The following is a 21,851-nucleotide window of genomic DNA, read 5'->3' as shown; positions in this document are numbered from 1 at the left end:
AAGCCTTGGGAGGCTGTGGGAGGGGCACCAGGGACCCCTCACAGATGAGAACTGGAAGGAGGCCTGTGCATCTCCCTGAAAAATGTCAATTCCCTCACAATTGTCTCACAGTTTTGCCTCATACAGTGGAACTATTTACACAAAATGTATTGCTCACATGAGTGGCTGTGGAGAAGGGGGGTGGTGGATGCACCAGCGTGCCTGCTCTGCTTGACTCAACCCGGGGGCCTCCACATAATTTGATTGTGTGACCAGGTGACCCCGTTCTGGAAGGAGGTGTTGTCGTGTCTGGACCAAGTGTTGGGGTGGACTTTGTCCTGGGATTCCAAACCGGTTATTCTCCATATCACAGAGGAGATAAACTCGGACAGAGTCCGCACTGTGCTGCTGTGTCCGGCTTGGTGTTGGCGAAGAAGGACACTGGCAGGTCCTGAACGGGATTGCAACTCTCCAACCTTGGAGCGGTGGAGAGCAGGGAAGGACCTCATGAGTTTGGAAATACCCATCTACAAAGCAAGGGGCTACCCTCTCAAATGCAATAAAACATGGGAAGCGTGATATCAGTATTGCGGTATCACTCTCCAGAGAGCTGATAACCCCCACACCTCCATGGATGAGAAAATTCAGACATATACCATCTAGGTATGAGATGGGGCCACAAGGATGCGGGAGACACAAGAAGGCAGACATATTGGGGGGATTGGCTGAACGGTGGGAGAGAGAAGGAATATTTTCAGTGCTGATAGGCTTATGTCAATGGCCCTGTGGATTGTATAATTGCTGTGCTGCAAGTTCAGCAATGCATTTGTCTGGTGTTGAACCTGTTTAAAACCAAAAACCAGATGTTATTACAAACAAAAAATTCTCTAGCATTCCAGAACTAATTTTTCAGACTATGTTTGTATCACCATAAATATAAAGCCTTTATCTTGCTTTCCTAGTAGAGGTTTGCCTCTACTTTAAACGGGTAGAAATATTATGGGTTTATTTGAATCAAGAAAGGTCCTAATAATATATTCTTTTTATTTCTGGAATTTTACTAATCTAGACATGGTGTTCTCTGTCTCTTAGCTGGTTTTAACTGTGTTATGCTGTTTCTTGTAAAACCTATCAACTCCTGCAGAGTCAAAGCCTTTATTTTGGTCAGGATACAAAACTGACCAAAATGTATATTCCTTATGGAATATATAGTTTATCTCTGTAAGTAGCTGGGTTCATGTACTCTGGAAGTTTGATTAGGTTTATTAAGCAAGTACTCTATCCAGGAGCATAGCTTCAGTGAGTTGGGGTGGAGGGTTGTTTAGCGTGTGACACCTCCCAAATAAATCCAGTCCTAGCTTGGTAATTGAGTCAGGGGAGGCCCCTAGTCAGGCTGCTATGTCTGTGTCGTTTTTATACTAAGACGTTATATTTTGTTCATTTTTTGGATCAGGACTTCAATTTATAAAGGGTAGGATTTACTAAAAAAGTTGTAAATCTGCACCCACTGAGGTGAATGGATGCAAATGTACTTCTTTTAAGAATTCAGAAACATTGGCAGACGTAAGCATAGAAAGCTGTTCCAGTCTCAAGCTTCTCGGCATTGCCGGCAAAAACACCCGAAAGGTGATGGGTCGAGTGCTTGCAAATAGTCTAACAGCGGGCAATCCTTCAGGGTAGCATTCCAAATGATCATCTTTTGCCCACTGTGCCACTCTAGCCAGAGGGCCTGATTTAGGGTTTGGCAAATGGAGTAAAGGATGACATGGTAGCGGAGGACTTTAAGTCTGCCCCACTGCCATTACTCTACATGCCAAACTTAGAGATATCCACCTGCCCCAGGGACATCTCTATACAGTGGCAGATTCTGCCATTAAAGCGGTTCCTGTCGATGTTGGAAATGTTTGACAGACAGCTCAGTCAAACACGACAACAATTCGTCAAACTTTTACAATGTTTCTTATTTTTCTTAAATAAACTCCCAAAGTGGGAGTTTGTTTTTGAAAATAAAAAAAACCCCAAAGACTTCAACACCATGGATCTTTTCTCCCATGGCGTGAATGTCATGTTTTTTTCTACTGGCCTTCACTACCACGATACACCTGAGAGTAAAAAAGCCGTCGGAATGGTTGAATGGTTTACTTACGATGCCACCTCCTCTGGGGCTGTCGAAGCATCTTCTTACTCCACTGATATAAAAACTTGAGATCGCTTGACTCAAAATCGAGTGGGTGGACCTTGAGTTTGGCAGACAGGTACTCCGACACCATTGCAAACAAGAGGAGATGATGGACGGAGTGCTGATACTTTTTAAAGACTCACCCCCAGTCACAGATCTGGGTTGAATCCATCATCATTCTTTAGCTCACTTTGCCACCCCAGTTCACAAACAGCTATATGCAAATCATCTTGACCCAGTGCCTCATGGGAACAATCCAGCCTGAACTGCCAAGCCATGCCTTCTCTGGACCGGAAACAAGCATCCTTGAACCCATTTCGGGGTAACACTCCTCATCAGCCAGGCTAGCTTGAATTTGATGGCAAAGTGAGCAAGTGACCCATGTCTGGGCATACCCTGCCAACTTAGGGCAAACAAAGCCCACACAAGGAGATGATGGACAGAGTCTGAACCTTTTCAAACACTCACCCCCCATCACAGATATGGGTTAAATTCATCATCATTCTTTAGCTCACTATGTGTGGCGATTACAGCCAGCAAACAATGGTGCAAGGTAGTGCGAGGCAAGAACTGTTGCCGCACTACATTTCCCAGAACGCCCTGGGTCATAGCGGTCCGGAACTCGCAACCAGACGTGGAGATATAAGCCCCTCCCAGGCTGTGCTGGGTGCTTGTCAATCCTTCCTCGAACTTTGGTAAAGCATGACTTGTTTGTGGACGCCGCCGCTGGGTTGCGCGGACGCTTTCTTTCCCGCTAGGAGGACGCCGCCGCTGGGTTGCGCGGACGCTTTCTTTCCCGCTAGGAGGACGCCCCCGCTGGGTTGCGCGGACGCTTTCTTTCCCGCTAGGAGGTAGGATCTCGAACCATTGCACGGCCGTGCTGGTTAAACTGTCTATCGCCTAGATATCACGTTGTATTTCGCCTTATGTACTATGCACTCTTGTTAGAGCTTCCTGCTCTCCCGTTATTTTGACACCCCAGTCTCACCACTTCAGTAGTAACTGTACCAACCACGCAGTCTACGACGATTACCCGACTTGCCTTGCCTTCCGTTCGTTTTGGGCTGTGATTGAACAGCCGCAGAACGCAAGATACACTTTCTACTAATGACACAGCTGAGCCTGTACAGGACATTCCCGAGTGGGCAATTCAGTAAGTGTCCTTGTGTTTCCCTAATTTGAGATAGAGTAGGTGAGCCTATAATCCCCCATAATCAGCTTTCTTTTTGTCATTACAGCGACGTTGTGCTTTGAAGACCTCTCTACGTTTGACCAGACAAAGAGGGGGTTTCTTCTCAACAACTTCTCTCATATTTTGTCCTCTTCCCTTTTCCCCGAAGTGCACCCTGTCCCTAGTGTGTGTCTCACATTGGGAGAGTTGGCGCTTGCGGGAACTGGGAGGCCTCTCATCGAGCTGTGGTCCCCGCTGGCTAGATACCTAAGGTTAGTGGCATGTGTGTTATCCTTCTGGGCTATTGAACATCTGCTAACTTGACACTATGCCACCCCAGTTCTGACACAGCTATATGCAAATTAGTCTTGACCCTGTGCCTCATGGGAACTGTCAGGCCTGAACTGCCAAGCCATGTCTTCCCTGGACCGTAAACAAGCATCCTGGGACCAGTTTCGGGGTAACACCCCTCATCAGCCAGGCTAGCTTGAATCCAGTGGCAAAGTGAGCAAGGGACCCACGTCTGGCATACCCTGCCAACTTAGGGCGAACAAAGCAAACACAAGGAGATGATGGGCAGACTGCTGAAACTTTTCAAACACTCATCCCCAGTCACAGATCTGGGTTGAATTACCCATCATTCTTTAGCTCACTTTGGCACCCCAGTTCACACACAGCTATGTGCAAATCAGTCTTGACCCTGTGCCTCTTGAGAACAGTTCAGCCTTGAACTGCCAAGCCATGCCTTCCCTGGACCGTAATGAAGCTTCCTAGGACCGGTTTCGGGTTAACACTCCTCATCAGCCAGGCTAGCTTGAATCCGGTGGCAAAGTGAGCAAGGGACCCACATCTGAGCATACCCTGCCAACTTGGGGCCAACAAAGAAAACACAAGGAGGTGATGGACGAAGTCTAAAACTTTCCAAACACTCACCCCCAGTCACAGATCTGGGTTAAATCCATCATCATTCTTTAGCTCACTTCGCCACCCCCGTTCTGACACAGGTTTATGCAAATCAGTCTTGACCCTGTGCTTCTTGGGAAGAGTCCAGCCTGAACTGCCAAGCCATGTCTTCCCTGGACCGAAAACAAGCATCCTGTGACCGGTGTCGGGGTAACACCCCATATCAGTCAGGCTAGCTTGAAGCCAGTGGAAAAGTGAGCAAGAGACCCATGTCTGTGCATACCCTACGAACTTAGGGTGAACAAAGCAAACACAAGGAGATGATGGATGGAATGCTGAAACTTTTCAAACACTCACCCCCAGTCATACCACTTTGCCACTGGATTCAAGCAAGCCTGGCTGATGAGGGGTGTTACCCCGGAATTGGTCCCAGGATGCTTGTTTCTGGTTCAGGGAAGACCTGGTTTTGCATTTCGGACTGGACTGTTCCCATGAGGCATAGGGTCAAGACTGATTTGCATATAGATGGGTCTGAACTGAGGTGGCGAAGTGAGCTAAAGAAGGATGATGGATTCAACCCAGATCTGTGACTGGGGGTGAGTATCTGAAAAGTTTCAGCGCTTCATCCATCATCTCTTCGTGTTTACTCCACCACCATTGCAATATAGTGCCTGTCCACCAAACTATAAATTAGCCCCATAAGCCCACCTAATGCAAATAAGTAGTGACCCTGCTCCTTAAGGAAACAGTCCCTTCATAAACCTTAATCTTCTCAACCATTCACCTTACGGCAAATGCTTTATTAGTTCGGAAGTTTGAGATTCACCCTCCCCTGTCACCCCCTCCCCCCAAATCTCACAGACTAAGCTATGTTTCTGACTGTATTTCCAACCTCTAACAGACGAGTTACAACCTTACAATGACTAGCAGGAAATGATCAAGAAACGATCAATGCTTACTTGTATCGGAGAAGAAACCACTGGATGAGCCACAGTGCTAAAAGCAGGAAACTGCAGACCTCTGAGAGCTTGAAAGCCCATGTTGAATTTCCAAAACTTCTAGAAAACAGATCCGGGAGTGGTGAAACTACCTCTTGGGCAGGAACCCAGTTGTTAACCAAAACAATAACAAAACAAGAAAGTAGCATGGACGACACAGCATACAGAAGCATTGTAAGAGTCTTGTGCCACTCTGACGGGTACTTCACACCGACATCTATCACTTCCACTAAAGGTGACCGAGGATGTTTTTGAAGACTGGCATCTGAACTGGAAGGAACAACTGGTAATATTGAAGGGCCCATAGGATGCATCTGAGGACGAAGGCAGGAACATTTGCTTTTCTTCATGTTATAGAGACTTGTGCATATGGAAGTTCGTCCAGGTCAGTACTGTAAAAGGAAAAAATATGTTGAACATATGTCATAGGAGAAAAAAAACGTCTACACAGCAACTAACAAAGTACACTGCTCATGTCTCTTCTAAAATATGTATTCTTATTTGCTTTTATTTTGTAATCCAATTTGAACTGGCAATATTTTCAGTGTGAAATCACATCAGCTTACTCTTAGTTGGTACAACTCATTGTTCGAGATATGTTCTGTCTAGCTCTGTGATACTTAACGGCCATTGGCATGAATCTTGTGCCAGAGTGGGGAATTCTGGCAAAAATACATATATGTTTTTCATTAGTTACTAGTCCTTATTGCCAGGCATCCAAGCAAGCAATGGGAGATGGTCTTCTGGGATTCACTGGCAACATCTACTTAAATGACCGTTGAGTATCTTTTTCCCGGAACTATTACATACAGTTGATGTCATTGCAAGTGTAAGATTCCCATCAACTGCAGCTCGTTAAGAAAGCACCAACTATTCTAGATGAAAGTTTATTCTTTGTACGTTTCTTAGGTTGGGGAAAACATCACACAAGGAGCAGACCTTTGTTTGATTAGTTCCCCTGATCCCGTTGATAATACTGCACAACCTCACTCTGGCCAAATGTACCAAGGATACAATATTTCCTGGCCGGTGCAAACCACTCACATAGGGCCTGTGCATAGTCTTACATGCTTAAAGAAGCAGAAACAGCCAGGTTAGATGCCCTTTGTCTTCTATGTCTATTCGTAGTACACAAGTCTGAACATAAAGTAAGAATGTGAATGGCAACTGGACTTCCGTTGCATATTTCAAAAACTTTAGTTATTGCTGTCTTGGCGTTGTCATTCTGACCGTCAATAGAGTCTACAACTAAGGAGAGGGGAGACCCTACTCCCTTGGAACCAGGGTATTAGATTTATATGGAGAAACAGCGGTTCTAGTGGCTAATAGATGCACAATTATGATAATAAGTTAAGCACAATGGCAATAGATTTTGTAAAGGCCTTGTGAACATTAGAGGACAGAACGGACAATCTACACAGTTTGATTCTTTGGATGGTTTAATATAGCTGGGTCTGAACTGAGGTGGCGAAGTGAGCTAAAGAACGATGATGAATTCAACCCAGATCTGTGACTGGGGGTGAGTATCTGAAAAGTTTCAGCGCTTCATCCATCATCTCTTCGTGTTTACTCCATCACCATTGCATGTGGGACTATTTACAATGTGCAATGTTTGTTTTTCATAGAAACATAAAACGACCATTCAATATATTCATAAGTAGACAGCCTCAGTGTATGGTTACACTGGCTGTAATTAGGTCTCCTCACAGAATAGACCTAATTACAGCCCGTGTAACCATACACTGAGGCTGTCTACTTATGAATATATTGAATGGTCGTTTTCTGTTTCTATGAAAAACAAACATTGCACATTGTAAATAGTCACAAATGTTCTCTTGTTTTCATGTTTCACTTGGGGGCACAATGCACAGAGTGTAGCGCTTTTTTGAATGAAAGAAAGTGTTTTATACTATTGAACTGTATATATTAAACCATCCAAAGAATCAAACTGTGTAGATTGTCCCTTCTGCCCTCTAATGTTCATAAGGCCTTTACAAAATCTATTGCCATTGTGCTTAACTTATTATCATAATTGTGCATCTATTAGCCACTAGAACCGCTGTCAATAGAGTCTAGGCACAAACGCAAAGATGCAGATACAGGAACAGTGTCTTGCTGCTGCATGATCTGCACACTCAGGCACACAGCAATGCAATTTCACCCACCACATCAACTGGACATTCTCCCACTGACAGCAGCCAGCTTTTCAAGACATGGTTAATAACTCCCTATCCATGCCTGCAACACGGTTTATGTAGGAGTCATGCATAGTCACTGAAGGCAGGGGACCTGCTGTAGGGCTACCTCTTGTTCCCCAGCATGGCTAAAATCAAATACAAATAACTACCAACTGCTAATACCCATAGACAACTCCTGCCAGAGCCAATACCACAACTACTTAGGAAATGGAGCAGTCAAGCAAAGTTAATCACTTTGCATGACCATTTGAGATGGGGTACAGAGAATAATGCGTTACCTGGTAACGGGCAGGCTGCATGTGCAGGGGTAGCACCAACCTTTTAACTGCATAGTAGAAAAAGTTCTTTCACAATTCTAACCCCGAAATCCTGCAAAAAGGAGCATCTATACGGCATATCGGTACTGCAGGTGGCCTTCCGATGTCAATTGGGAGTCAGACTACGCTATTATTGCTTGACGCCCTACCCCAATCCCACAAAACCCGAGAGACCAAAGAAGCAGCATCTGTGGTGCTAAGCACCGGAGAACCACTTGGCCTGTACTTTTATCACTACCTCAGAGCTCCACTTCCCGGAAGATAGTGAGGAAATCAAGTTCAGACAATAAGATCAAGGCAGTTCCGCTCTCCAGTTTCTATCCTCCTCTCCTGTGCACCAATGTAACTGCGCTCGCTGTCCATGACATGTGGCACAAAGAGAGCAGTTCTCTGCTCCAGAGCAGGGGTGTAATGCCTAGCATGTTGAGGCAAGAAGGAGGAAGTTCAGGCACCTACTTCTACTCCAATTATCCTTGACCGCTTCTTCCTCTGCCACTAGTGTTTCTGTAAAACTGAGAATTCTAACTGTTTGCAGCAGTGACATACATCTAGGGCTGTTGGTTCCCCCATGTGCCCCCCTCCGTTTCCCTCCTAGTTGAGTTTGATCTGGGACTAGGTCTTAGTCCGGCTATGACATTACCATGGCTGCATAGAATATAGAGTTTTGCAAGGACAGATTTTTCAGTATTTTTACCTCAGCCATTGCCATGACTCGTGTGTATACTGTTATGGCTTAACTGCAAAATGTACTTTTAATAAACTGGTGCCCTGGGTGCATGCACAACACCCGCTCCAAAAACAGCTAACTGACCCTAAGATAGTATAATTCAAAGCTCCAAGTTCCCCTTAGTGAAAGGCAAGTACCAAGAGTGTCAGGTCAAGGTCTAGCTAAGGAACAAAGTTGTCACCCCACGCTGATGGGTTGTGGTGAGATCACAGCTACGGGTGCAGTCCCTATCCAAGAATGCTGCATTGAACTGGTTGCTTGCAAGTCAACTTCAACTGCTTCAAGATAACCTGATGGAAATTGGTGAACAGACCTAGTAGAGGGGGAACAAGAGTTGACTTGGTGCTAAGTGCTAAATGACCGTCCCTGGTCTCTGTCTCATTCACAGCGATACTTGTGTTGTGATTTATCATCTGGCTGGTTCTTCATAGGACGCACCAGGATTTTTTGAACTAAGAGATCATACTGTTTCTTTCAGTGTTTCTTTCCTCTCAGCACCTGCAACAAGCTGAATCTCACTGGCATCCTGAATTTCCCTAGAGGGTGACCATATTGTGCGAGATACTCATCCACGTGCAAGCCTTGGGTAGGAGCTTCTTGCTGTGCACTAGATCTTAGGTATATAAAAAGCTGAGAGCTCTGCAGCAGGTACCTAACCCACTGGGCTATTAACAGATTCCATACCTTGCTTATGCCCCATGCCACTTTCTTCGCTTAAACTAGCAGCTACCCACATACTGGTGCTGCTTTGGGATGACATGGTGTTAGGGGGAGGACAGCAGTCAGCTGAAAATGCCCTTACTCCCCTTCCACCTATTCACACAGTTATGATTGTAGTATGGGTGTTTGTATGGCTATTTAGACGGTGCTGTTAAAATGGTTCATCCAAACCACCTTACCTGATTTAACTCTGTTTGGTTTGGCAATATTTTCAGATGGCATATTGCTAAATGTATCAACACTCAAATAGCACGTGAAAGCCAAACTTGGCTAATGTTGTGGTATGTTTACTATTTAATCATGTGTCTTTGTCAATAGCAGAGTAAAAAACAGTGGGACTGTATTACTTACAAGCGTTGCCAAAGTAGATAGACCTGAGTTGGACTTTCAATCAGAAGCCAGATCTATTGCCTTCGGCAATGCTTTAAAAAAAATTGAAATGCATAGGATTTGCCAATGCTTGTTTGTATCGGCAACACATGTGGGACGTTGAAAACTTAATTCTAAATCAACAAAAACTTGACCAGTGGTATCTCCACCACTCGTCTTGTAAACACTATTTGGTGGCCATGGATTGTCCAATGAGAACGTTGGCTTCACAGGCATGTTACTACTTATTTAAATCTGTCTAACTATGAGCTACCAGAGCCATTCAGTGTTTAATTTGAGCAGGTGTTCACCAGTGCTCATTCTCCTTACTCATTTTGAAGTATTATAATTAATTGCGATACTTAAATTCTTCTTAATTGCATTGAATATGCAGTGCTCATTTTGCTTGAAAGAGTCGCTGCTGTAGCACAGCCAACTGTAAGAGACATGGAGACATGTTTATTAGCAAAACAGAAGTGATACCAGAAGAATTAGATTCCCCTTGCAGGCCCTGCGCTACGTCACTCAGAGAAAAACACTGACTCATCCAGCATTGATTGATTTTAGCCAAGAAAGGCTGCGCCAGTGCTGTACTCATACTACCGAATCATTTAGCCTTGTGGGACCGGCTAGCGTGCCTGTCACTGTCAAGATTTAGATATATGCAGATAATATACTACTGTTTGTTAAGAACCCAGCTGTCAATGTACTCCCTATCATCATCGTTAAATGTGGCTGGCCCTCTCTCGGGTATGAAAATAAACTGTGATAAATCAGAGTTTCCACCCAGCCTGGTGACTAAAAACATAGGGACAACACATCCATTGCATTGCAATGATGTGACGAGAGGGTGCAGTGTCTAGGGATATCTGTCAACAGAAAAGAAAGAAAGAAAACTGAGGGCAAATAACAGTCAACCAGTAGAGAAACTTGGGCTTCTGTCTCTGGAGGGCAAATTGCTCTCATTAAAATGGCGGTATTCGTATAGCTCTTCATCAATATACCGAGACCACTACATAAACCCTTCTTTGCTGGGTTGAACTTGATATTATCTAATTGGTATGGGCCTGAAAGCAGCCTCAGTAAAGATGCGTGATCCCACCTTTACAGTTGAAAAAAAGGGCAGGAGTCCTGGACCTACAGGGGTATTACTATGCGCCCATGTCACCCCGTGCTGTACACTGGCTGGCCCCAGCCTCATGCTTCACATTTGATCACAGAAAAAGGCCAAGTTGCGTCTGGTACTTTACAAAGAGTCCTGTTTTCTCGGCTCCCCAACACCCTGATCCAAAAGGTTCAATGCAAGAATGGGTATCGGGTCAGCAGGAGGATAAAACTCACCCAAATGTATTACTCAATTTGAATTTTATTTAAGTGAAATACAGGAGTGCAGTCAAACATCGAGATAGTACACATATAACATGGGTAATAAGACACACTACAGGTAAATATGAAAAAAAACTAAAATAATAGCCTTTAGGAAAAACTGAGAACAATTTAAATGGCATCTGAGCAATAGGGTGGTGGAGGTGGTATCCTCGTACAGATACTTAGGTATGATGTTCTCAAAAAAGGTGGACTGAGCCCTTCACAAATATTAAATGGAAACGTGGGCTGTTTCAACGATAAGAGGCCTAGTACGTTTTACAAACAGTTTTGGAGGCCCATCTAGGAGCCCCCTTTTAACTGCCTCTAATGCGATGGTACCCTCTAAATACCTATATAGGGCTGAGTTACTGACCCAAAGTACGGAGACTAGCTGGGAGAAGTGTGAGGGCAAATGCTTGAAGAAATTACTAGGCCTCCCAAAAAGTGCGATCGGCCCTGCGATAAGACTGGAAGGGGATTTGCAGGTCTGGAATTACTTGCGTACAAATCAACACTGCGATTCTGGGGCAAACTTTGGTCTTCGGAGGTTCAGAAGGTATCAGCCGTCTGTGGTAACAAAACTGTAAGAAGTGAGCTCAAATTGGCAGCGCAAGTTAGAAATAGATTATGGAAAATCGCTGCAGGCCTAAAACTTTAGAAATGTAAGTTGACTGAGGCCTCTCACCTTTCGATAGGTGAACTAAAAGAGGCCTGCAGAAGAGCGGCCAGGTTATGTGATGTGGGGATGTAAGGAGGAAGCCCTCAGTCAACTATATGATGGAATCTTGAGAAAATCAGAGGGTGTTCCCATACATATCTACACTCCCAGATGATCAGCAATCATTTCGGGTTGCTTTGAATCTTCGGAACCATCAGCCTGAAAAGTTGGATGCACTTTTGGATGCTGAGAATAAAAGCATGTGTGGTTTAAGGTTTCAAAATGTTAATGTTCATTTTTTGCTAGATTGTCTTTACTTTTATAGTATGCACTGTCTGATTTTAATACCACTTTTTATAAAATATAATATAAAATTATGGAACGAAGCACTTGCACTTTTGGTGAATATAGAGGGGCAGATTTACAAGCCCCTTCGCCACTTTTGCGTAATTTTTCACATGTTAAAAATGATGCAAAAGTTGCACTAGGGGCTTGTAAATCTGCCCCAGAATTTTTAGGTGTCGCCTACGCAGCGCACATGCGTTGCATAGGCAAAAAGACCTTTTCCGATCGCTTTGGCTTTTCAGCCAAAAACGTGCATGCGTTCTATTGCCATCAATGGCAACGCGTGCACTTGAGGCAATCTACTTGCGGGAGCGCGCGCCGCCATATGGCAGCAATTATCGCTCCCACAAGTGCAGACCCCCCTCCTTCCCCCTGCTGCCGCGCCTCCTCCTGCTGCCACGCAAGCTTGTTGTTTTTTGGGGGGGCGGGGCAGGACTGGCCAGAGCTTTGCTTGTCACTACTGGTGTTTACGAGGTACATCTTGATAGCGAGTGATCCAGACTTCTTTGCCCAACCTTTTATTCCGATGGATAGCTTTTTTTCTTAAATTGAGAAATATATATTAACCATTCAACAAGATATACTAAATATTGCTATAATTTATCCATGCCAGAGACTTGTGCGTGCACAAAGATCCCGGCTGCGCCACTGACACTGGTTGCGCTCTTGGTGCACACTGGTCAGGCACTTGTTTCACAGTTACATTTCTCGATTCTGGAACCTATTTTCTTCGAAGTATTTCTAAAAAGGAAGAGTGAAAGCTGACTCAAGAAGAGGCCTAAATCATAAGAACCCTGGCTCTGTGCCAGCAGCACTTATCACTTCTGGTGTCGTGTTTCCTGGATGCTCGCACCTGTGCATGTCCTATTCCAGTCAGGGGTAGTAAGCGCTATATAAATGCAATTACAATACAATAGATATGGACTTCAGAATAGTGAACCTGTACTTAACTATATATGCCCTCTTTGGCAATATAGTGGCGGTCGATATCTGGGAGATGATATTTTTCAAGTCAATGTAACATGATAATGTAGCAGAGCACCGTGTGTGTGTGTGAGAGAGAGAGATGGAGAGAGCAAGAGAGAGAGAGAGAGAGAGAGAGAGAGAGAGCTTCTGTGTAGTGGGCACCTGTGTCCTTGTATATATGATAGAATGTGTTCAGTTGTCGCTCTATGTTGCTGGTCTGGTGGACTGTGAGTCTGTGACTGTGCTGCCTGTTCATTTGTTGTTCTGTGCACTGTGGTGGCTTTTCATCTGTTGGTCTCTGTACACAGGTGCCTGTCGGTGTGGTGATTTGTGTGTTTGTGGATGTGTTGGCTTGTGTGTGTGTGCATGGGCGACTGTAGGTGTGTTATTCTGCATATCTGCATTTATATGTTGGCTTGGTCAATATGAGCTTGAATGTGGGCTGCACATGCACTACGCAAACCCCACTCATTGGCTTTGCCAGAGCTTGCTTGTTAGGTCGAGCCTCTGCAGCTCATGCGCTGCTCTGCGAGGCATGGTGTATTAGAGTATGGCCTTGAAGCTCTACGCACTCTCCGCCCATATTTGTCATTGGCTTGCGTCATTGCCCTTCGTAAATGCTACGCAAACAAATGATGGAAGGAATGCTGAATAAATCATACATTCACCCCTAGTCAAGAGATCTGGGTTAAATCCAGCGTTCTTTTGCTCACCATGCCACGCCAGTTTGGACCCAGCCATATGCAAATCAGTCTTGACCCTGTGGCGCATGGGAACAGTCCAGACCGAACTGCCAAGCCAGGTCCTCCCTGGGCCAGAAACAAGCATCCTGGGAGCAGTTTCTGGGTATTACCCTCCATCAGACAGGCTAGCTTGAATCCAGTGGCACAGTGAGCAAGGGCCCCACGTTTGGGTATACCAGGTGCACTTAGGGTGAAAAGTGCTACGCAAACAATGCTGGCTTCTGATTAGGTAATAGTTTGTTAGTCCCTCCTTAGTACCGCCTTGTCTTAATTTGTAACTTCCCATGAGGACTGGCCCTTTTACTTCGGTTGTTACACAGTACTCTTTTTTAGTCTGTAACCACTATTTTCTTTAATGAGTTTCTTCTACTGCAGGCACGACATGCTTTCTTGCAACATTCAGCACAGCATCCACGCTTTCTCTTTCCGAGCAGCCAGGACAATGGCAGGTGCTTCTTTGAAATGCAATAGGTCTCACATTTACAAGAGTTTGAGCTATTGGATTGTAAATGAAAATGCCTTTTATTTATATGTTAATTCGCAAAACAGATAAATAAAAGGAATTATCATTTACAATGCCAATAGCTTAAACTCTAGCAAATGAGAGACCTATTGCATTGCAAATGCTTGTATTCTTTGGCCACCAGATGTTACGGGTAACTAGTTTTTCAGTATGTCATTGACCAAGATGCCTTGCTGTTGGTGCTTCATGACACCAAACAAGAATTTGCTGTTTGAGCTCTTTAGATGATAGATGGAGTTTCTTAAATAAGTTGACGTTTGTTAGGTTTATTTTCTAAGCTGGTTGTCTTTCTCTATTGATCTGGGGGCTTCCTTCAGTTGACTTTCTTTATCTTTCGTAGAGAGGTTGTTGCAAGTTTGGGAAGAATAAAGGGGACTGGCTGAATTTCTTCATCTTTTTAAGTCTAGATAAGGTGTCTTTACATGTGTTCAGTCTGCTCAGAAATTAATGGAAAAATTAAATCCAGAGAAAAAACAACATCCATATAGTGTGACGATCGTTTTTAAACCACTTGGACTTAATGCAACCTTCTGAATAGATCCTTCACAATGGTGTTTACATGTTGGACAGAATCTTTAATGGCTAACAGCTCTCTATACTAGATGGTTCTACCATTGTCTGATAATGTAGGTTTCCTTGGATAATAATTCACAGAATGTAATGCCTTGGTGTTTAGATCGTGTTTAGACAAGGTTGCTCAATTGCAATAGCCAAAGCATCTGTTTCGTGATGAAATTTGATTCTCGTTTAGATGATGTTATATTGGAGCTGTAGTAGACACATTCTTCAGGGTTTGAAACACTCTTGTTCTTGTTTCTAACGGAAAAGAGTCCCTATGTGTTGATTGAGTGACAGGCGCTATGATGGCAAAATGGAACACATTGCTTGCAGAAATTGGAAACACCAGTGAATCGTTGGACCTCTTTGGTGTGGCCCATTGAAGGACTCCTATAACTTTTTAGGTCTCACTAGCGAACGCAGCGCATGCGCTGCATCGCCTTGCGAAACTCTATTGTTGCCACTTTCTGTGCCGAAGGGAGACAGGAGATGGCACGCGCGGACAGGAGACGTGCACGCGTACGGACAGGAGATGTGCACTCTGTACACGTGCACATCTCCTGTCCCCGGAGGCTGGCAGCGCGCGCAGCGCGCGCTTTCAGTTTTCCTCCCCCCGTTGGCTCGACCGACCCAGCTTGTTTATTTTACTATGTGGAAAATATTTTTCGCCATGGAGCGTTCCCTTTGCATTTTCAAACTGGAAAACCACCTTCTGCTGCCCTTTAAATGTAGTTGTACTTTATGTCCTGTTCCCATGCTGCTGTGCTTTTATTTTTCATTTAGATTGATTCTTTAAAACATTTTTTACTGTCTGTTATTATAACCCACCTAAGTCATGGCAGGTGAAAATGAGGCCTCCTGCTGGTGTCATGCATGCTTTATACCTCGTAATAGTATTCAGAAGGAGAGATGACGGCACTTATGTTTTTATGGGCTACGCCACCGACCGTCAGACAGCTGACCCCTCACTGTGAGAGTTATGGTTTGAATGGCTTTTGTGTGACTTATCAATTGTGAAGTTAGCCAGAATTTTCACATTTCAGTGTTCTTTCAGTTAAATTTGGAACCATAACTGTAGTGTTTTAAGTTTATTTCTGAAGTTTTATGAAACGTGTTAAGGGGTTATAAACATAACCCCGCATAACATGACTCTGATCTTGATTTCTTTCAGATCATTTCTGTTTTTCTTATCACATGCCACAAGCAACAGTTGAGCACTTTACCTGCTGCTTAAAGCCACAAACCTACTTAGTCAGACAACCTTTGGTGTGCACAGCCTTCGGCAATGCGAAGGGCCTGGCCTTGCATCAAGCTCGCCTGAGCAGCCAACCCCTGCTGCACATAGCTTCGGCTGTGCATCATTGGGGTTGGTTTGCAACCCCCTTATTTAGGCTTGTAGACCCACCCAGAGTCCTGTGCCCTTGTTGGACCTTTCACAATTGATTTGGGAAGCTGAAAGGGGGTCCAACATGGATTCAAAAGACCTTGCTAGCCGTCCATGGATGGAGGCACTAGCAAAAAGAGCGTTGCAACTGTACAAAATAAGTTACATGCAGAATAAAAAGGATGCTTGCTCTTGTGAAGGATAGCACCAAATGTATTGTACGAGTGCTGCCTGAAGAAGGAGCATAGTGCACCAGTGATGAAAGCAGGGCTGCAGAATCCTATAAAGTGCCCTTTTGGTCCCACATTTGAATGGCATTACATTTATAAATTCAGGCCATCTGAACACTCTCTTCATTGACGCACATTTGTTTGTATAAAAATGCTCTAGATTCTGTCTTGGTCACAAGAACATTAATGAGTCATGTCCAGATTCACAATGCCCAAGGAGTAACAGACAGAATCATGCTTCACTGGAATTATTGATACATTTGAATCAAATTCCAAATTTTCTGTGGGATTTACAAACAATTCAAGGAGGACTCATGGCAATCTTTGCATTTTGTAGATTCAAGGAACTACTCCTCTGCATAACATTCAGTCATCAAAAATTTCTACATGGAGAAATGTGACACAAAGGTGTGGATGTGTTTTTCCAATGGGGAGTTCCTTTACCTTTCTCATCGTAGAAACCCACCTACTGGTACCCTTCACAAGAGGCAATCATGGATTACAGTGCAAATGATATGCAGTCCTCACAGGATATCCATTCAGATTAGTGCGGAGGGATGCCAACAGTACTGCATGACCGCTTTATGAGTCTGCTAAAATTACAGCAAATCCAAAATATGGAACAAAAAGGGACTGGAACTGTGAGTCCCCAGGAGTTTAGGAACAAGCATTTGCAATGCAATAGGTCTCGCATTTGCCAGAGTTTAAGCTATTGACATTGTAAATGACAATGCCTTTTATTTGTCTGTTTTAAAAACCAACACAAATAAAAGACTTTCTGGCAGATGCATCAAAGTTATGTTTTGTGAGTCCTTAATAGCGAATTTTAAGGAATCGCTATTAAAGACTCGCAAAACGGGATGCTTGTAGGAATCGCAATGTTATTAGCGATTCCTACAGATTCCTTATTTGCGATTCGGTAATAGCTAATCGCTAATAAGGAATGGCTTTCCCATTCATTCCTATGGGCCTAAGGCCCATAGGAATGAATGGGAAAGCCATTCCTTATTAGCGATTAGCTATTACCGAATCGCTAATGTTCCGCTATTTCAAGGGTGCCAGGGTGTCCAAAGGACACCCTGTTGCATCCCTGAAATGGACCTGTGCACAAATGTTACACACACACATGCCCTAAGGGCATGTGTGTGCGCAACATGTAACTTTGAAAAATGCACTAAAGTGCATTTTTCAAAGTTTTAGCAAATTACCACGAAGTTCAACTTCATGGTAATTTGCTCCCCCTATTAGCGAATTTGCTATTTTTTTGGGTTTCATGCATTGCATTTAAGGAATCTCATTTTGGGATTCCTTAAATGCAAGAGCAATTTAAGGAATCGCTATTTAGAAATTCCTTAAATTGCGATTTCTGCATTTGGGATGATGCATCCCAAATGCAAAAATACCGGGAGCAAACGGCCAGATTCTGAGAATCTGCCCGTTTGCTCCCTGTATTTTCTTTGATGCATCTGCCTAATTGTCATTTGTAATGCCAATATCTCAAACTCTCGCAAATGCGAGACCTATTGCACTGCAAATGCTTGTTAGGTGTAGCATGCGCCTTAGCAAAATTTTTAAACCTAGTTTGGGCTAACATTGCGATGATTGAAGTTTTAAGATAATTTAGGTGGCCGATACATTTCAGGGCTCAGTGCAAGAATGGGTATATACCGATACAAGAGCACTTTAGTCCAGTTTTTAATTGTGGGCTTTGTGGGGATCAACATAGGTTGTGTCGAAAATGAATTGATTGGGTAGCGTGAGGGTTTGTGGATTATTTTTAATGAAGTATTTTTGTGCATTATTGTATCCTTGTTTTAAAGTCAAGTGTCTAAACATTAATACATTTTGACTTGACTTGACTAAAAGAGTATATATTCTAGGCAAAGGGAAGATAAGAATTCAGTACAATTCTCAATATCAAGTGTAGCGCGAGTCATGCAATTAGTTCACTTTGTACCAGCTCATCCTATCGCCTACATAGGGGAGGCATCACCTCTGCCCTTTCGATGAGTCCTAGGGAAGACAGTAATGTCTGGCCTTTGTGGTGGTTAATCAAAGTCTGCGACTGCAGGCTGAAATAAGTGGGGTCTGTGTTGATCGAATCAGTTCACATCCCTACTGGTCAGATTATAGAGGGATGTGGTTGGGAAGCAAGTGTCTGAGTAGGAAGGCTTTGCGTTGTCTTTTAAACAATGGAAGGGTTGACAGTGTTTGAATGTCTGGCGGGTTGAGTTACACATTTTAGGAGCACATCTAGAAAAGGTCTGTTTCAGAGTTCTTTTTTCCTTGACGGTTTGGAACTTAAGTGGTAGTGAGTTAATATTTCTCATCCATTGTGATTATCTGCAGGCTTCAGTGTGAATGAGTTTGTGCACTAAGCATGCACATTTCGAACATAGCTCTCCCTTCAATAGACAGCCAATTTAAGGTTTCCAAGATTGGTGTACTGTGGTCAAATCGATTTGCTCCTGTGGCCAGACACGAGGCAGCATGTAGTGAAGCTTTCATCAGGACAGCTGAGTTTTAGGAATCTTGGCTAGTGTGTAAAATCCCTACTCTAGTCTTGATATCACCATAGCCTATATCACCATCTTCTGGTCTTGGACAAGTAGGAAGGGTTTGATACCACAGATGATTTTAAATCGGTAATTTACTTATCTTGTGGTCACACTGATATGGCTAAGACAATGTAGTATTCCTTCTGGGGTGAAGCATAGGGATTGCATTGTCAGAAATTGTGACGGGGCAGTCTAGGAAGCCAGTCAAAGATATCCAATCCATGACTGTCATGGGATATGTGTTTAGAAGGGGAAGGACTCTGAATTTCTGGGGGTTGAATTTGAGGTGGAGGGTAGTCATCCAGGATTGTATTTTGTCAAGTGTAGTGGTGAATCTGAAAATGGAATTACTAGACAATCCCTTACTACCGCCGAAAGAAGACGCAGCGGTAATGTAGTTATTGTTCTGTAAAGAATTAACAAACGTAGGCCACGTTTTCAAGAATGACTTCTTCAGGACATTAGGCAAACGTTATGGTCCTAATAACTTGACCATTCTAGATATACTTGCATTTCTCAAACGCTGCCAGACTGCTCTTGCCTCCTTTGCTACCCTTCCAAATGAACTGCTTTGTTTTCCAGTATTAAAAAAGATGGTATGCTCCCAAGTCATCAAATGTTGGGTCGCTTAGCTGTTATTGCTTTATCCTGCATTTGCGCACAAATAGTGCACACAGTAAGAGGGTGACAGATCTTGACCGGATAGTCAGTCATGCATTCTAAAACTTCGTCATTGAAAGTATTTTTAATATCACATATTTCTGATTGAAGGCCTACCTATTGATGGTATTGCTGGGCTGTGTGGCAAAGATCCCCTTCTGTTCGAGGAAATTAACAGCACTGTTGTTGATCTTGACTAAACACAGAGGGCCTCATTGATGAAGCCCCTTGCGCCGCCGGAATGCCACTTTTTATGACATTCCATGGCGCATGAGCCTGCTCCATATTTACGAGGAAGTACTAAGCCACTTTTTTGGGCTTAACGCTGCCTCGTAAATATCGTTCCCTTTATTGCAGTTTTCTGCATTATAGGGGCGTGCAATGGGTGTTACTGGGGGCATTCCCTTAAAAATCCATGACTTTTTGACACTGCTCCAAATTTACTAGAAATCGTAACTCATAGGCAGCGCCAAAAACATATGCCTCCACAGGAGAGGCGTAAGGGAGATACCACAAGGAGAAATATCTTTATTTCATCTAATTTTTTCCCCTTTTCTATGTGTGCTGCATTCTGAAGCACACATAGAAAGAGGAAAAAGCCTCTTGTGATTGTTTTTGTGCAGAAAGGTTTCCCTTCTGCACAAAAATAATCATCCCTGCAACGCAGGCACTATTGCACCATGGTGCAAAGGGGCCTGCGTTGGGGCACGGCTGCCCATTATGCACTGGCACAGGGGAAAAGAACAGGAATGCGCTGTATCTGATAAATACTATGCATTTCTGCCCTTTTCTTTTGCCGTAGGGCAGCGCAGCAGGAAAGGCCTCCTGTACAGTCCTACAGCAAATCCTCATAAATGAGGCCCAGAGTTACCATGCACTTAGTAAGAGGCCCGCAAGCAAAATCAATGACTATCAACAGGATGCAGCCTACAACCCATTTTCAACAGCATGGGATAGATGGAGTCCGTGCCATCATACCTCAGGTGTGCTGAGATACATTCATGGGTGAAATTGGAGAGCATGAACATGGCAGTTGCTAGTTAAACTCCTGTTCATGCACACTTTGGTCAAAGAATGACGGTATATAATCCATGGGTGGACTATTTGAAGGAAGATATGATCTGAATTCGCCAGGATAAAGCACTACTTGGGTATGGTGATGTCAATGTTTTGCTAGATGCACAGCTCTAACTTATCTGAATGACAAAATGTAAGCATGATCATTTATTTCATGTAATCCTTTCTCTACGCTTGTAATATTAATCATAAATTCATTTATGAAAAAAGATTTAGATTTGGAATCCAAACAATACAAATAGGAGTCTGCAAGGTGATCAAGGGTAGACAAGCAATCTACCAAAGAAATAGAGTACATACTCTTTTACTTGTAGTTAGTTTGGTAGTATACCATCTGGACTTCAAAAAACCAGAATGCAATGGTAAAAAAGCAATGGACAAGCAGCTCATAAACGACGTTGAACAGCTTGTAATATATCTATTGCTGCATACTTCGGGAATTGTTCTTATTTGAAACAAATGGTAACATGCAATGTATGTGTTGGTATTTTTATAGTGCTTCATAAATCTAGTGGGGGGACGGTGGAGCGGTGTACAGAGAAGAAAGACTGATATGAGCTTGTCAGAGAATGGGACAGAACAGCACCAGTTTTCAGTGTCCATGCAAGCAGAAGGCAACGGCTGGAATCTCCTCATTGCCCTGACACTTATATCTCAGAGTTTTGTGAATTTCCCCAAAAGTAAACAATTATAATAAGATGTAACCCCAAATAGTTTAACTAAGTGAAAGTTTGGAGTTGTTGCAGAGAGTCAACATCTTAAATTTGCCTTAAATTTGTTTTCAGTACAGGCCCTGAGGAAAATTACACTGAAATTCAATAATAATTAACGGTGTAGCCAACAGCCAAGGGAGATGGCTGCACGGTAGCTCGGCTCCGCTGCGCCACTCCCGATATATCCTGAAAAATAGTATGTGCCCGAGTGGAACTGGCTGCAACGGCGCTCATCTAGTCCTGCTCATCTGCCCAATGTCCTGACTGAATCTTGACTGGATTGGAGGCACCGGAGTGGCCATAAGGGACCACGATTCAGTGATCAGGCCGAGGGGCGTGAGGTGCGTAGCTTTTCGGCGGTGCACCCCTAATTTACCTTGCGGCTGCAGTGGGTGATCTCGGCCTGGGCCTGCGATGAGGGGGCCCATACCTTGGCTGTACCACTGGTGAGAAGGCGCCTCCGAAATGCCCCCCGTAACGTATGCCCTGCTGTGAATGCATCCCACG

The 21,851-nt window shown here is 43.8% G+C and overlaps 1 protein-coding gene across 4 annotated transcripts in view; it reads right to left on the bottom strand.

Moving 5' to 3' along the window:
- Positions 1 to 21,851, bottom strand: part of LOC144769158 (phosphatidylcholine:ceramide cholinephosphotransferase 2-like) — a 499,022-nt gene that overhangs the window by 449,855 nt on the left and 27,316 nt on the right. For all 4 annotated transcript variants that reach the window (XR_013598672.1, XM_078653166.1, XM_078653164.1 and 1 more), the window contains exon 2: positions 5,192 to 5,622. Coding sequence is in view for 3 of the 4 variants with exons in the window: in XM_078653166.1 (XP_078509292.1) it covers positions 5,192 to 5,580 (389 nt within the window). In the remaining variant the exon portion in view is untranslated. The remainder of the gene's footprint in view (positions 1 to 5,191; positions 5,623 to 21,851) is intronic.

Source organism: Lissotriton helveticus, chromosome 7, assembly GCF_964261635.1.
Source record: "Lissotriton helveticus chromosome 7, aLisHel1.1, whole genome shotgun sequence".
NCBI classification, from domain to species: Eukaryota; Metazoa; Chordata; class Amphibia; order Caudata; family Salamandridae; genus Lissotriton; species Lissotriton helveticus.
This window is presented reverse-complemented; position numbering and strand designations above follow the sequence as displayed.